The sequence below is a fragment of the Podarcis gaigeae genome (genome assembly GCF_964106915.1).
Source record: "Podarcis gaigeae genome assembly, chromosome: 13".
Taxonomy (NCBI): Eukaryota; Metazoa; Chordata; class Lepidosauria; order Squamata; family Lacertidae; genus Podarcis; species Podarcis gaigeae.
The window spans coordinates 23,173,895-23,191,355 of NC_139689.1; the positions used below are offsets into that span (position 1 = coordinate 23,173,895).

The 17,461-nt window shown below is 39.4% G+C and overlaps 2 protein-coding genes across 2 annotated transcripts; both read left to right on the plus strand.

Moving 5' to 3' along the window:
* Positions 1 to 247: 247 nt before the first annotated feature.
* On the plus strand, positions 248 to 6,279 carry LOC310830467 (vomeronasal type-2 receptor 26-like; the record flags this gene model as incomplete). Its single annotated transcript, XM_083710245.1, has 6 exons — positions 248 to 393; positions 1,881 to 2,172; positions 3,033 to 3,893; positions 4,110 to 4,337; positions 4,481 to 4,607; positions 5,369 to 6,279. 6 exons carry the CDS (start codon positions 248 to 250, stop codon positions 6,277 to 6,279), a joined length of 2,565 nt encoding a protein of 854 aa, XP_083566371.1.
* Positions 6,280 to 8,414: 2,135 nt separating this feature from the next.
* Positions 8,415 to 15,800, plus strand: LOC310830468 (vomeronasal type-2 receptor 26-like; the record flags this gene model as incomplete). Its single annotated transcript, XM_083710246.1, has 6 exons — positions 8,415 to 8,560; positions 9,634 to 9,925; positions 10,204 to 11,061; positions 11,780 to 12,007; positions 12,634 to 12,760; positions 14,890 to 15,800. The coding sequence occupies 6 exons, from the start codon at positions 8,415 to 8,417 to the stop codon at positions 15,798 to 15,800; spliced, it is 2,562 nt and encodes an 853-aa protein (XP_083566372.1).
* Positions 15,801 to 17,461: the final 1,661 nt, after the last annotated feature.

A 17,461-nucleotide genomic window follows, 5' to 3' on the forward strand; every position in this document is an offset into this window, starting at 1 on the left:
GACTGTAATTAAATATCCCAGTTGCAGTGGCCACAAACAAAGCTAATAACAGCCTTTGAAGGAAATTACATAAAGATTGTGATCAGACAAGGATATATCAGCCTCATCTCTGACACTCTGTATTTTAGTCCTGAGCTTTAAGAGATGAAAATAGTGTCGTTGCCTGGTGTTAACAATGGTGGTGCTGCTTGCCTTGATTTTGTTATTGTTTCCTCACATGGTAAGCAAAGCTCACATCATTAAGTGCATGGTTGATGATCCACATGCTCCACTTCATCAGTATCATCAGCCAGAAGACCTCAACATTGGAGCCATTGCTTCCCAGGCTTTCATAATCTCCAATCGAATCAGCTTCACTGAAGAACCACCGCCACCTTTGTTTGAAGAGCTTGCGTAAGAGTTTAACTTATTCCTTTTTTTAAAAAAGGATATCTTACTATGAATTTGCTTTTTCTTCTTCTTTTCTGAAGTGAACGGTACTAAGAGAGCACTGAAGGGGGGAAAGAACATTAAAATATAGAAAATAAAATAATTATTTTCATATGGATTTAACTCCTCCTTTTCTCTGCCAAATTCTTTGATTTGCAAATGTAAAAGTACTGGAAGAAGAATCTTTTGTTGCTGTTTATGCTAACAAGACTCTAATGTCCCCCCCCCCCATTAAAATAAGTGGTTAAGTTTCATTTGCAATATTTGTTCTGAGAACACCTCTGACTTTCTCACTTCCTTCTCTAGCATGTTATAGAAAGTTTATTCATGGTTGCTACCTTTCATCTTCTGCCTTCCACTTTGTCTTCTCTGCTGTACATCTCTTTCAGTATATATGCAATATGTCACCATTCTCATTCTTAACAATAATTCAGACTATCCTTTTATTTTCTGAGACAAAATAATGAGCACTCTAAGGCATTATGAATACATATATGCATTCTAACCCCACCCCCCTTGGTTGTTAGATGTTTTGAGGCATATCCCAATTCAGTCCTCCTAATCTTATTAAAAAAAAATGCTCCTCTTAAATATCCTAGAGGAAAAGTTTATCTAGGCAATTACATGGCACCATCTTTTACTGCATCAGATAGCAGGTCCAATTATGCCAGTTTTTCTACTTTTGGTAGCTGCTCTCCCTGAACTGTGACAGATATATTTCCTGGTCCTGTTATTCACAAGGGGTCTGCAACTGAAGATGCTGTGAATTGAATCAATGACCATCTGTAGACAAAACAAAATAAAAAAATTCCTTCCAGTAGCACCTTAAAGACCAACTAAGTTAGTTCTAGGTATGAGCTTTCGTGTGCATGCACACTTCTTCCAGTGCTACTGGAAGGAATTTTTTTATTTTGTTTTGACTATGGCAGACCAACATGGCTACCTATCTACATCTGTAGACAGTATATAAACCATGCCTTAAATTATAGTTCTTCTGCAGTCCTTCTCCTGCAATTTTATACCCCAGCTTTGGGACATGATTGGTGGCAGTCTTGGAAATAATGAATAAAACTCCAGTTTCAGCAATTCCTGGAGTTACTGCTGTGTCTTGGAACTTTTTATTAATCTTTCCGAAGAAGATGAAAACCAGTACCCCATATTCTGAAATGGTATTCCAAGTAAAAAAAGTATTTAACATTTTCAAAGTATTAATCGTTTAATAATATTTTTAAACCGATACAATACTTTTCTAACAATTGCAATATCAGTGTGAAGTTTCCTTCTGATTCAGAATACAACTTACCTTCTAGTGCAATACCTAATAATTATCAGAAAATTGTTAGATGAATATGAATAATGAGATATAGAATACATTATTTTTTATAACATTTGCAATATTTTTTACAACATTTGATGGTTCCTTATGATTCCGAATACAACTTACCTTCTAGTGCAGTACCTAAGAATTATCAGCACATCCTGGCCTTGGCATTTGCAGTAAAAGAGATTAATGAAAACTTTCACCTCTTGCCCAATATCACCTTGGGTTTCCACATCTATGATAACTATTATACTGATAAGTGGACCTACCATGCTACAATACTACTTATATACACCCTGGGAAGATTTGTCCCAAATTACCAATGTGATGTCCAAACAAACCTGATTGGAGTCATTGGGGGACTGGACCCCCCAACCTCACTTCAAGCGGCAAGACTTGTGGATATTTTCAAAATTCCACAGGTATGCCATATGTTTCTGTCAATGTGTGTATGTTTGTGTGTGTTGTTCTATGTATAATTATAGTGATTTACTACTTTTTTAAAATGTTATGTTTTTGGCATAATCAGTGAATAACATACACACATGGCCATCACTTTGTGTAACTGTCAAGCCTTGATTGTTAAATAAAGCCTCTGTGGGTCATTCTTAAATTAGAATCAAGAAGCATAACAGAACTCTGCCATATCACATATCAGGTAATAATAATAATAATAATAATAATAATAATAATAATAATAATAATAATAATTTATTATTTATACTCCACCCATCTGGCTGGGGTTTTTTTGGGGGGGGCATGAGCTGTATGCAGGACAACTTTGCCTGGTGACACACAGTCCAGAGAGCAGAGTTGTGTTCCCCATTGTGCTCTAGAGAGATCCCAGGAAATCTCATGAGAAGAGGAAAGGGCCATGGCCTTTAAAGGTTTGGGGCATTTTGCCCTGTGAGCTTCCCACTGATCTGTACCAGTGTCTGAGCCTTGCTGGGCTTTTGGGACCATTCATTGCATGTGGTGGAAAGGGCTTTCCCCCTCACAATCTAACTTAGGGTTGCCATTCATCTGGACACATCTGGGAATTGGATAGCATTTTGGTATCCGGGGGGATTTTCACAAAATTGGCAAAGATGCCCTGGAAAACCCAGATGTATGGCAGGGGGTGGGGTGGTAAAAGCTCTACAACTTTGTCCGGATTTTCAGCTTGGGGAATATGGTAATCCCAGGTTGTGGAGGTTCTTTTGCTGTTCTTTCAGTGGAAATGGTGTTGAGTAAGGCCTATTTGGGTACAATTATATTCTCTCCTTTCCACACTATCCTTTAGCTCATTTATGGCCCTGCTCCAGTAATGAATGACAAAACGCCAGGCATCCCATTCTACCAGATGGTGCCCAGAGAAGACAGTCAGTTTGCAGGGATTCTTTCTTTGCTTCTGCATTTCAGGTGGACATGGATTGGGCTCCTAACTATGGATAATGACAATGGAGAAAGATTTGTGCAAAATGTGTTTCCACCTTTTTCTCAGAGTGGTATCTGCTTTGCCTTCATAGAAAAAACCTATACGTTTACTGTTGTCACTGAAATTAATGAGATGTTTAACAAGGGGGGTAAAATACATGATAAAATCATAGATAGTAAAGCCAGTGTAGTGGTGGCATATGGAGAATCTTATGGGATTGTGTTGTTGAGATGGTTTCCATATCTGTCAGAACAAGAACATATAAGGAAGAAGTCAAAAGGTATTGTGTGGATAATAACAGCCCAGGGGGAGTTCAATTCAATGGTCTATCAGAGGACTTGGGATACAGAAATGTTCCATGGATCTCTCTCATTTACAATTCACTCCAATGATCTACCAGGATTTCAAGAATTTGTTAGAAACAGAAACCCATCCAGCACCACAGGAGATGGTTTTATCAAGGACTTCTGGCAACAGGCTTTTGGTTGTGTATTCCCAAATACAGATGTCAGCAAGATAGATGGGGACATTTGCACTGGAGAGGAAAAGCTGGAGAGTCTTTCTGAGTCTTTTTTTGAAATGAGCATGACCTCTCACAGCTACAGTATCTACAATGCTGTCTATGTTATGGCCCATGCTTTACATGCTATGTCCTCATCTAGACTCAAGCACACTGCCATGCAGGACAGAGGCATGCAGAAATTTCAGGATCACCAGCACTGGAAGGTAATGAATGTGAAAGAAGGGGAAAAGATTCATCCAGTGTGTATTTTAAAGCAAATCAATTTACACCTTCCAAAATGAAACTTTCTTTTTCATCTTCCTTCATCCCTTAAAAAGAGATAACACTGACAGAATATTTTTGTCACTTTACCTCATTTTTCGACCCTAACATATACACTACAGCATTTTCTAACTATTGTTTTTTCCACTTCAATTCAGCTCCACGAGTTTTTGAAAAGGGTGTCATTTAACAATAGTGCTGGGGAGAGAGTTTCCTTTGACCAGAATGGGGAGTTTGCAGCTGGCTTTGATATTGATAACTGGATATTCCTACAAAATGAATCCTTTCATAGAATAACAGTTGGGAGGACCGATCCCCTGGCTTCTCCAGACCAAGTGTTCACCATCAATGAGAATGCCATAACATGGCACAAGGGATTTAATCAGGTAGAGATAGATTTAAAAAAATACTCTGCTCCTATAAAATCATGATTTTTTTTGTGATACCATATGCAAAGTCTCCTGGATTTTATTGGTTCCTTGGTGATTATCTTTAATATTACCATTAATATTTTTCATTTACACATTAGACACAACCTCTTTCTGTGTGTACTCAGAGTTGCCGTCCTGGTTCTAGGAAAAAAGTGAAGGAGGGGGAGCCATCTTGCTGCTATGATTGTATCCCATGCCCAGGAGGGAAGATTTCAGATCAAATTGGTAAGGCATATAATGTAATTGGACTTTTCAACATCAGAACAGTAGCTGAAGAAACACCATTAATAACTTTTAAATAGTTATCTCAATGGGGCTGAGTTTATTTTCCTTAAACAGGTTGTCAGTTTTGGCTCCTTTTTTAAACATCAGTGGATAATTGCTTAAGAAAAATAAAATAAAATATGGCTGTAATCTCTTAATGCCTTTGTAAATCAAACATTTAGTTATAGCAATGTACATCAGCTAAGCCTTGAATATCATTCAACCAGTAAACAAACACACACAGACACCCAAATGTTCAATTATGGAAACACTTTCTGCTTTCAAAATACCTCCTGGCTTAATACCAGAGTTAAGGCTATATTATATTACCTCAAGCTCCACAGTGTTGGGAAGCTGGAAGCTATGTCTGTAGCCGTAAGTGACATGCCACATGGATAATGATATTGTGCACTACCACAAATTCTGCTTGTTTACTAGTTATCCTCACTGTATGGCATGCTGTTCCTTAGTCTTTCAAGTTCAAGGGCAGGTTGGAAGGGGGGGGGGAATCATTGGACCAGCAAAGGTGCATAGGACATGGACATAAATCAACACACACAAAGATTAATCTAACAAGGCTCAGATGCTTTATTCCTGGACTGTGATGACAAAGCATCTTTGCTCATACAAATCTACTCACAAGGAGAATAACATTTATTTCATGTTGGGGAACTTTCTGGCCATATTTTCTACATAAAAATACCATTGTTTTTCCCCCCCAGATATGAGTGATTGCCATAAATGCACAGATGAAAAATATGCAAACAAAAAGCAGGATTTTTGTATTCCTAAGAATTTCAGCTTTCTGTCTTATGAAGAACCTTTGAGTCTCTGCTTAACTACTTTAGCTCTTTCATTTTCTATGATGACAGCTTTAGTGCTAGGAATATTTATGAAGCACCACAACACTCCCATTGTCAAAGCTAACAACCGGGGCCTCACCTATACTCTCCTCATCTCCCTGTTCCTCTGCTTCCTTTGTGCATTTTTATTTATTGGAGAACCCCAGAAGGTAATGTGTTTCCTTCGACAAACTACTTTCAGCATCATTTTCTCAGTGGCTGTTTCTTGTGTGCTGGCAAAAACCACCACAGTGGTTCTGGCTTTCCTGGCCACCAAACCTGGATCCAAAATGAGGAAGTGGGTGGGGAAGAGTTTGGCCAACTCCATTGTTCTTTCCTGCTCCCTCATCCAAGCACTTATTTGTACTGTTTGGCTTGCAACCTCTTCCCCATTCCCAGATGTTGACATGCACTCCTTCACTTCAGAAATTGTATTAGAATGCAATGAGGGGTGTGTGACTATGTTCTATTGTGTTCTTGGCTACATGGGCCTCCTGGCAGCAGTCAGCTTCACTGTGGCTTTCCTTTCCAGAAAGTTACCCAACAGTTTCAATGAAGCCAAGTTCATCACTTTCAGCATGTTGGTCTTTTGCAGTGTTTGGTTATCATTTATTCCCTCCTACCTGAGCACAAAGGGAAAACACATGGTTGCAGTGGAGATCTTCTCTATTTTAGCCTCCAGTGCTGGACTGCTGGGTTGCATCTTTGCACCCAAATGTTACATTATTATGCTAAGGCCTGAATTGAACAGCAAGGAACAGCTAATTAGGAGAAAACCTCAAATAATGTAATTGTCCATTTTGTTTTTCCTGTATATTTCTGTAAATTATTAAGCTGAAAATGGAATCAATTGTTCTGTAAGAAACCTACAAAATATATTTAGTTTCATAATAGTACAGTATCCGTTTCTTCTCATGTAGTTGCTACTGAATAGAGGAAACAGTTTTTCTCTTCCTGTAAATGTATCCACACAAGCCTCTGAATCACACAAAATGCATTGATTAGTCTTCTTGGTTTGAGGAGATTTTTCATTCTTTGGAAAGCCCTTGCTTTGACTGAAACAAATATCCTCTGTCAAATCAAGCACCTCTCTCTGACTAAGGAAATACCCCTGGAGACAACTCATTCTCTTAGATGTTTCAGGGCAATGGGGCAATGTGTTCTAATGGTACCTTGCTCATCAAATATAATGTATGTACAGTTAAATGGTTAGGTATATGGTTCTGTGTTTCTGCTAGCCAGTGTTCACAATGTGCTATAATTTAAGGATGACTAATCCCCTCATAACTTTTATTGAAGGAGAATCCCTTAGGAAAAAAATAAGAGACTCAAGGAAGGCAATACACATGGACTTCGTCCTTTGTACTATACTATAAGACACAAAACTGAATGCTATTACATATAAATGAACTGAAAAATATATAAACTACTTTCAGACCATTTTCCCCACCCAAGTCTTTTCTGGGAATCCTTGTATCACCCATTTCTCAATTCAAGTCAATGGTGCTCATTTTTACAGTCCCCATTTCAGTGAAGTGTTGAGTGGGTAACAAAGCTGCATTTGTAATCATTCTAATTTTGTCCTGAATAATAACTTGAACTGGAAAGGTGCAGATCAGAACCACAGTCTTTTAACAATTCCACGGCCCTTGGAGATTCAAGATTTGGTAGCATGTGGAAGAGCCTTTTCAGTAGTGACTCCCAAGCTCTGAAACTCCCTCCTTCTGGATGGACACCTGGCACCTATGTTGTACACATTTTGGAGACATGTAAAGGTGCAATTTTTCATCCGGTGTTTTGGGAATGGCTGAATGTGAGCTTTCCCTTCAGAATCTGATGCTGTATTATTTTACCTTGGCTTGGAGTTTTATATCTGTATTTTTAGATATGACTGTGTTTTTATTCTTATTGTACCTGGTTCTGACAGGGAAAGCAGTAAAAATATTTATATCAAATAAAAAAAAACCAAAATAAACATATGAAAGATATACATTGCCTACTGCTGATTTGAAGAAAGGCAGCCCTAACATCAAACACTTTTCTTTCCTGAAGCTGAATGCTGGAAAATACAGGGCTCACCCCAAAAAAACATTCCTTCAGACAGCACGTGTATTATTAAATTAGCTGTGAAAAGAAGTGGTGATGTCATCAACTTGAAAGGCTTTAAAAGAGGATTAGACACATTTATGGAGGCTAATTCTGTCAATGGCTATTAGCCACAATTGCTATATTATACCACTGTCAGAGGCAGTATACCTCCAATACTAAGGGGAATCACACATGGGGAGAGGACATGTTATCCTCAGGTCCTGCTTACAAACTTCCCATGAGCATCTGGTTGACAAGTGTGAAAACAGGATACTGGACTAATTGAGCCATTGGCCTGATCCGGTACAATCTTCTTATGTTCCTCTCTGGCTCTGGAGAAAATTCTAGTTACTCTTGTGTGATTTCCCTACTATGTGTCACTCCCAACCTCGGTGTCCCTTGGTATCTAATTGAGTGAAAGAAAAAGCGGCAATTTGAATGTCAAATTGGTTTACTTCTGCAACTCCAGAGGGAATGTTCAACTTTAAATTGGTGGTTATTTTTCCTTTGATTGTGAAAAGGATAGTAATTAACTCTGCTGTTTTCCAGTACCCCAGTACAATAGCAGTGGCCTTTAGCAAAGCTAATAATACAGCCTATGAAGAATGGTATAAAAAAACCCTCCAGAAATCAGAACTGGGTCTAAGGGGGTAAAATCAGACAAAGCTGTATCAGTCTGATCTCAGATACTTTATATTTTAGTCCTGGGCCTTTAGAGATGGATAAAAGAGGAGTATCTGGTGCTAGAGACAACAGATCTACCAGGATGGTGTTATTAATTGCCTTGCTTTTGTTATTGCTTCCACACATGGTATGTAAGTCTCATATTAATAACTGCATGCTTGCTGATCCACACCCTCCACTTCATGAGTATCATCAGAGAGGAGACTTCATCATTGGAGCCATTGCTTCCCAGAGTTTCATCATCTCTGGTGCAATAACTTTTACCCAAGAACCCCCACCACCTTTGTTTGAAGAGCTTGCGTAAGAATTTTACTTTTTCTTAATAAAACAACTTCCTATGAACCTGTATTGCTTTTCTTCTTTTTGCTTTGTGTACTGAAGGGTGCTAAGAGAATAGTGAAGTGTAACAAAAAGTTTGGATTTACAAAAGAAATAAAAAAATTAAATTCAAAGAAGACAATAGTGTGGGTTTTAACCTCTTCCCTGACAACGTTGTGCTAAAGTGCATGCAGGAGTATTAGGAGAGCGAAGAGTTAACAATAGAAAGAGAAATGGAGATTGTACAGGGGAAATGGTAAGAAAAGTTGATGTACCATACCTTTGGATGGTGCAAAATATATTTAAGGATGGAGTTGTCTTCTAAATTAACTCTGAACGGAGAGAGGGTCTCCACCTCTTTGTCAACTGGCACAGAACCTGTGCTGTCTTGATGACTTTCTTAATGGACATCACCTTCTTTTTTTCTTCCTAATCATCCTTATCCCAGGAAATTCTCTTGTCAGGAAACTGGCCTGGCTTGTATGTTAAAAATGACTTGATCCAGGAATAAGTGGGGTCCAGGAATTAGAAGGAGGGGTGTTCAGGAATTCAGCCAACCCCCATAGCTCATAACCAGGGTTGTAGCTAGGGGGTGGTGAGGTGGGCCCCCACCAGGAGTGCAGGTGATGGAGGGGTGCAAAATTGGCTACAATATGTCCATAAATATAAATATTGAATATTGCCTCATAAAAATGGTTTTAAATAGAGGGTGAATTGAATAGGTGGAAGGGGGGCAGTTTGGAGAAGTGGAAAGAAGAGCTAATCTGTAAGTGGCTATGGGGCTCAATCTGGATGGTTCTGCCAATGGTGGAAGATTACCTAACTATGGCTCTACTCATAACACCATGTTCTGAAACATTATGTTCTGAAAAACACAGATATTATTTGGGCTTTTCCTTTATTACATATACTACCGTAGGATATGGATTTGCTATAAAGAAGGATTGCATCTAAATACCATAATAAAGAACAATGAAGTAGATGTAGAAGACCACTACAAAGATTTTACAAGGCCGGGCATTTCCTTATTATTAAAAATGCATCTTTAATTCTAGTGTCATTCCTAAGAATTATCAACATATCCTGGCATTGGTATTTGCAGTAAAGGAAATTAATGAAAACCCTCAGATCTTACCCAATATCACTTTGGGTTTTCATATCTATGATAGCTATTTCACTGCTAAATGGACATATCATGCCACAATTCTCCTGATATACACCCTGAGAAGATTTGTTCCCAGCTACAAGTGTGATGTTCAGAATAACTTGTTTGGAATCATTGGAGGGCTAGACCCCTTAACCTCACTTCATGTTGCAAACATTGTGGACATTTACAAGATTCCACAGGTAGGATATATTTGTATGTTGTCCATATGTCATATTTTTCTGATTTGTTGATTTGGAGAGAGAATGATACGGGTGAATTTGGAATATATACATGGGTGTTAATTTATGCGTTTTTGACCTTAGCAACCGGTCTATTGCATTGGAAATCTTGCACTTTCACTTATAGGGTTATTGTAAAGATTGTTGACAAAATATGTGAAAATGAACACTGAAAAGTAATACATGTAAATGGCATTGTTATTGCATCTATTCCCCCATTTGCACCCATTTATCTTTAGCTCATATATGGTTCTGCTCCAGTGATGAATGACAAAACTCCTGGCCTTCCCTTCTATCAGATGGCTCCCAAGGAAATGCTTCAGTATGAGGGAATACTGTCTATGCTCGTGCAGTTTAGGTGGATGTGGATTGGACTCCTTACTTTCAATGATGAGAATGGAGATAGATTTTTGCAAACTGTATTGCCACTTTTTGCCAAGAGTGGCATCTGTTTTGCCTTCATACAAAGGAGTCAAACATTTTCTTTTGTCACAAAAATTAATGATATGATGAAAAGGGGGGCAAAAATACATGATACCATCATTGATAGTAATGCCAACGTAGTAGTGCTTTATGGCGAATCTTACACCATTGCACTTTTGAGGTGGTTTCCATATTTGTCAGAACAAGAAAATACAAGAAATAAACCCAAAGGCATAGTGTGGATAATAACAGCCCAGGCGGACCTCACTTCAATGGTCTATCAGAGGACATGGGATACAGAAATAATCCATGGATCTCTCTCATTTACAATTCACTCCAATGATTTGCCAATATTTCAACAATTTGTTGCCAGCAGAAACCCACCCAGCACAACAGGAGATGGTTTTATCAAGGACTTCTGGCAACAGACTTTTGGGTGTGTTTTCCTAACTGCAGATGCAGGAGAGGTGAATGGAGATATTTGTACAGGTGATGAGAAGCTGGAGAGTCTTCCTGGGACCTTTTTTGAAACGATTATGACTGGCCACAGCTATAGCATCTACAATGCTGTCTATGCATTGTCTCACACTTTGCATGCTATGTCCTCATCTAGAGTCAGACATGGTGCAATGGTGGACAAAGGACAGAAATATCAGAATCAACACTTGTGGCAGGTAAAGTGTCATATCTGTGGTTGTAAGAGCAGGATTTAAATTGCCTAGCCATCTTCCCAAATTCAGTATGGGTTCAAACACCATGTTAGACAAAAAGATCTCTGCATTGCAAGGGATTGGGCTACATGACCCTCATGGTCTCTTTCAGCTCTCTGTGATTCCTAAAAGCTCCTAATATGGCAAATAGTTCATGGAACCAAAATATACTGGGTGTGGTGTGTTTTTTGTCTATGAAGTTTTAAGACATGTACAATGTTATTTTTTTATTCATGTGTTATCCCATGTGTGCTTAAAGCAGGTTCCCCCCCATAACAATGAGTTTAGTTTTATTTTAATTTATTGTATTTCGATATCAATTCACTTTATGAAGTAAAAATGCAGAAAAATAAATAAAATCGTGCAGATTTTACATACTAAAAGTATTCATCTAGAGGACAAGTAATCTAAAACTGTATAAAATATATAGTAAAAACCCTTGCTGGCTCCACCAAATATGAGTTGAATTTACTTTTAGCTTATTTCTCTCTCTCTCTCTCTCTCTCTCTCTCTCTCTCTCTGTGTGTGTGTGTGTGCACATCCAGCACAAAATACACATGAAAATATATGCAATGAAGAGAAGGGAATGGCAAAAGAAATGAATTTTCAATCATCTAAGCCAAGGCAAATATACCTCACTCTGCGCTTATTTTCTAACTTCACCTTTTTCTCTTCACTTCAGCTCCATCATTTTCTGAAAGGTGTATTTTTTAACAACAGTGCCGGGGATAGTGTCTCCTTTGACCAGGATGGGGAATTAGCAGCTGGATTTGATATTATTAATTGGATTTTTTCCTCCAACCAGTCCTTTAGTAAGTTGAAAGTTGGGAGGGTGGATCCGCAGGCTCCTCCAGATCAAATGTTCACCATCAACAAGGATATCATAACATGGCACAGGGGCTTTAACCAGGTACGGTTGATTGTCAATGACTTGAGAAGCACACTGCATACTCAATTTTGAAGGAAGATTTCCCTAACGATAGATGTTCGGAATACCAGTGGTTTAAAATAATTGAAATGAGCTTAGATTAGCCCAGCAGCAATATACTAACTCCCGACTACCAAGGATTCTCATTATAGTACTGTAAAGTCCCCATCTTTTATCAGCTTCAGTTTCTTCACTGACCTTATTTACAGCCAGTGCTTAATTTATCTGGAGACTTGATATCAACAGCATAGTTTGCAGTGTAGCAGGGAACTCTTAGCAACTATACAACTATACCTTTCACACCTTTTGTGATACTGATCCATATTTCTATAACCAAGGGCATTCAGAGCAAATACAGGCCAAAGTGCCTGTTGCACTTCACAGTAGAAAGTGTTGAAAATGAAATTAGTTGGATGTATCTTTTACTCCTATCCTGTCCAGATGAGGAGCAATCAGGATTTCAACATTTCACTGCTGGGTGGGTTGAAGCCAAATATTAGCAGCCTTCATGACAGCTAGATAACATGTGGCAGGTCCCCCACATCTTGAGAATACTTAGCTCATTTTCCTTCTGATTATTTTATCCCTTTTTATATTTGGAACATTAGGCCCAGCCTCTTTCTCTATGCACTGAGAGCTGCCATCCTGGTACTAGCAAGAAAGTGAAAGAAGGGGAGCCATTTTGCTGCTATGATTGCATCCCATGTCCAGAGGGAAAGATTTCAGACCAGCTGGGTAAGAAATAGCATGCAGAACCTTATCACAGAGATGCGCCTGACTGCCTTCCCTCCAATTTGATTCTTAGAAAGCTTGGGTAGTTTCTAGAGCACCAGTGAGCAATAATGGATGAAATATTCATAAATTCTGCAATTTTAATATACAGTTCTCAACCAGGTATATGACCATTGTATTACACTTTATTTGGATTTGCATTTGAAGATAAAAGAACTGTTAAATAGTATGATTCCCTGAGCCTTAAAAAGCTTGTGTCTCTACACACATGAATGCACTCCTCTGATTGACAAGGTATGGCGCTTGACGGTGCCCTTGGACTCATCAATGCCTGGAGAAGTACAGGTAGTGATGGTGGCCAAGAGTGATTTGTTGCAAGCTCTGACTGGAATGCAAGTAGCAGGTCAAATTATTTCTATGCCAAAACACTTAACATGGAACTGGAGAGGATGCAAAATGTGATTAGAAAACCAAACACAAATTTAATTCAACACCACTAGGTTTCCAGGTCCACACAATGCAATATTCACATGGCTATTTTGCTAAGCGAATAAAACACTACTGGGTTGCTGCCACCAGAGCTAGACATGGAACCCCATCACATGACTATTTTGAAGACCTTTTAGAAAGTTTGAGTAGTTTAGAAGGGTAATTATAGAGAAAGATACATTGGCCACGTCTCCCCTTGATTCAACAAGCTGGTTTGGGCCATTAAAAAGCCTACATTGGATTTGGCTAGTGGGCTGGATTGTTTTCTCAACTACCTCCTTATGTGACAACAAGGACATGGGGGGTGCTGTGGTCTAAACCACTTAGCCTCTTGGGCTTGCTTATTGTAATGTCGTCAGTACGAATCTACACGACGGGGTGTGCTCCTGTTGCTCTGTTCCAGCTCCTGCCAACGTACCAGTTTGAAAGCATACCAGTGTGAGTAGATAAATAGGTACCGCTGTGGTGGGAAGGTAAACAGCATTTCTGTGTGCTCTGGCTTCCATCACAGTGTTCTGTTGCACCAGAAGTGGTTTAGTGATGCTGACCACATGACCCAGATAGCTGTTGGCAGACAAACTCTGGCTCCCTCGGCCTGAAAGTGGAGATGAGTGGCACACCCCATAGTCAAGTTCAACTGGACTTAACCGTCCAGTGGTCCTTACCCTTAAAGGTAAAGGTAAAGGTAAAGGTACCCCTGCCCGTACGGGCCAGTCTTGCCAGACTCTGGGGTTGTGCGCCCATCTCACTTAAGAGGCCAGGGGCCAGCGCTGTCCGAAGACACTTCCGGGTCACGTGGCCAGTGTGACATCGCTGCTCTGGCGAGCCAGAGCTGCACACGGAAACGCCGTTTACCTTCCCGCTAGAAAGTGGTCCCTATTTATCTACTTGCACCCGAGGGTGCTTTCGAACTGCTAGGTTGGCAGGCGCTGGGATCGAGCAACGGGAGCGCACCCCGCCGCGGGGATTCGAACCGCCGACCTTTAGATCGGCAAGCCCTAGGCGCTGAGGCTTTTACCCACAGCGCCACCCGCGTCCCTTGTCCTTACCCTTACCCTTTACCTTTTACCTTCCCTTCCCTTACGTGACAAGTTTGACAAGTGGGGAAGGGGGGAATTCATCACTCAGTCAATGCTATCACAATGTTTTCAGATGACCCAATTTTCCAGGATGGATTATTAGCTAATCCTCATTACGAAGCAGAGCACATGAAAGTCCAAACTATCAGCTCTGCACGGGACTGATTAGCATTGCTTACAAATTCTCATTGACCCAGCCTCATCTTTACCTGATTTATCTCAGATGTAGGGCAGGTAGATAATAGATCATAGAATCACGGAGTTGGAAGGGACCATGAGCATCATCTAGTCCAACCTCCTGCAATGCAGGAATCTTTCACACAATGTGGGGCTTGAACCCATGGCCACAGTGAAAGTCCTGTGAACTAAACACAGAGGTCTGGTGAGCCAAGATGACCATGGGACAGAGGTTCCCTACCCATGCCATAGATGAACTTGATCTCACTTCTATCAGAAAGAATTAGGCTCATATACAGTTAAGAACAGTGGGAAGAACATTGTATGTCATTGTGCTTTCTGATATTTTTACTTTTTGAGATGAAGACTATATCTTTTCTTTCTCAGATATGAATGACTGCCATAAATGCACAGAAGGAAATTATCCAAACAGAAACCAGAATCCATGCATTGTCAAGCATATAAGCTTTCTGTCTTACAAGGAACCTTTGGGGCTTACTTTAGCCTCTCTTGCTTTTTGCTTTTCTTTGATTTCAGCTTCAGTGCTTGTAATATTTTTGAAACTCCATAATACTCCAATTGTAAAAGCAAACAACCGGGAACTCACTTATACTCTCCTCATCTCCCTCCTGCTCTGCTTCCTTTGTGTTTTGTTGTTCATTGGACAGCCTAATAAGGTGACATGTCTCATCCGACAAGCTGCTTTTGGCATCATCTTCTCAGTGGCTGTATCTTGTGTTCTGGCGAAAACCACCACAGTAGTTCTGGCTTTCATGGCCACCAAACCAGGATCCAAAATGAGGAAATGGGTGGGGAAAACACTGGCCAATTCTATTGTTTTCTCCTGCTCCCTTATTCAAGCAAGTATTTGTACTTTATGGCTAGCAACATCTCCACCATTCCCAGATGCTGACAGACATTCAATAATGGATGAAATTGTACTAGAGTGTAATGAAGGATCTGTGATTATGTTCTACTGTGTCTTGAGCTACATGGGCTTCCTGGCAATTGTCAGTTTAATTATAGCATTCTTTGCTAGGAAGCTGCCTGACAGTTTTAATGAGGCCAAGTTTATCACTTTCAGCATGTTGGTCTTTTGCAGTGTTTGGTTGTCCTTTGTTCCAACTTACCTGAGTTCTAATGGAAAATACATGGTAGCCGTGGAGATCTTTTCAATCTTAGCCTCCAGCTTTGGTTTGCTGGTTTGCATCTTTTCCCCCAAATGTTATATAATTGTGCTGAGACCTGAGCTGAACAACAAGGATCAGTTAATCAGAAGAAAATCTGAAGGTGTTTAGTCATGTGTGCATTTTGTTAAATCTGTGTATTATGTGTGCATTTGCAACACTTTGCAAAAAAATTGCATCTTTACCTTGAGGCCTAAACTGAATAATAATAACTTGCATCTAATAGGAAGGATGTATTGAAGAATGTAAATGTTTGTTCATTTAGCTTTACTTTGCAATCCAGGGAGGAGAGGCTAAAAACCCTGAGTTTCTTCTTAACCATTGCTTGATACAACTTTCTCAAAGCTGACCTTTGTTTTAATATTCCATTGGAAAACTGAATCAAAATTAAAGGAAAACTGTGATGTAAAAATATTGGTCACACACGTGTGAGAGCACACGCAAGCCTGGGCACGCACGCACGCACATGCACACACTACAGAAATTACCCTCAGGTGGTTTCTAGTGACCAGATGAGGGAAACATGCATTGCCTACTATTAGGCAAAGCGAGGTGGAAGTTTGCCATGTCTCCCTCTCATGCAAGAAGTAAAACCAGTCTTTCAATCTTTCCAGAAAAATCATTTCCAAATCATTCAAATCCCATGTTCAAGGATTTAAATTTCCCCTCTGGCTCTATGGCAAGAACATTTAATTCTAATGTATTTTCCTTGCTTTGGGTCAATCTAAGCCTACATCACAATTTCCTATTCCAACTAGGTACAAAGTCAAAAATTATGTTAACATACAACAACAAAAAATATTTTAATAAGAAATGCTACATAGAATCCCTGTGTTTGACTTGGTGGGTTCCTTAGCCTTTAATTATCATAAAGGTTGTAATTAACTTGGATGTTTGTCTCAAAAAGCAGACACAAAAATACCAAATCACTAGGGGCATTCAGTTAACAGTAAAAACAACTGTCAAAAAAACCCTCTCTCATGTGAAGGATAATTCCATAAATATATGCTCTATATTTCAGATACAGGTCTAGGGACTAGGGACAGGAGCACATATACCAATAATGTCACTAATATTTGAGTTTAGGGATCTAGATTTCTTTATTGATAGAAGACTATCTGAACATTCAGATCAGAGCATTACAATCATAGAGATGTTCCTGAAAGTGTTATAGATGGAACTGGGAAATCTGCATATATAAAGGAATGATTAGCATATGTAATCAGTATGGTGATACTAGTGACTTTGCTTCTGGTAATGCTTCCTCAAATGGCATGCAAGGCTCACATTCTTAAGTGCAGGTTCCAATATCCACACCATCCTTTCCACAAATATCATCAGGATGGAAACCTTATAATTGGCGCTATTGCTTCTCAGAGCTTCATTGTCTCCAGTTCAATAGACTTCACAGAAGAACCCCTCCCAACACTACATGAAGAGTTTATGTAAGTAATTATAAGTTTATTTTCATTTTCATTTACTTCCTTTTCACCCTTTTTTCAGGGGAAGTATGAAAGTGAGGTAAGATCCAGGACCTTACCTTAATTGTGTACAGCCCCATAAGATGTGCTAGTATCCCTGTTAAAGAATGGGTCTTTGGCACCAGAGAAAGGGCATTTATCCCTTTCTCACATGCCATTTTCTAAATCTGAGTTAACTACCCTGGTAGCATGTGAAGATGCACTATTTGAAAGGGGGGGGGCAGTGGAGAATCTGATTTCTCCATTTTAACTCCTATTAACATTTAAAAAATTAAATTAGAGTCTGCTCAA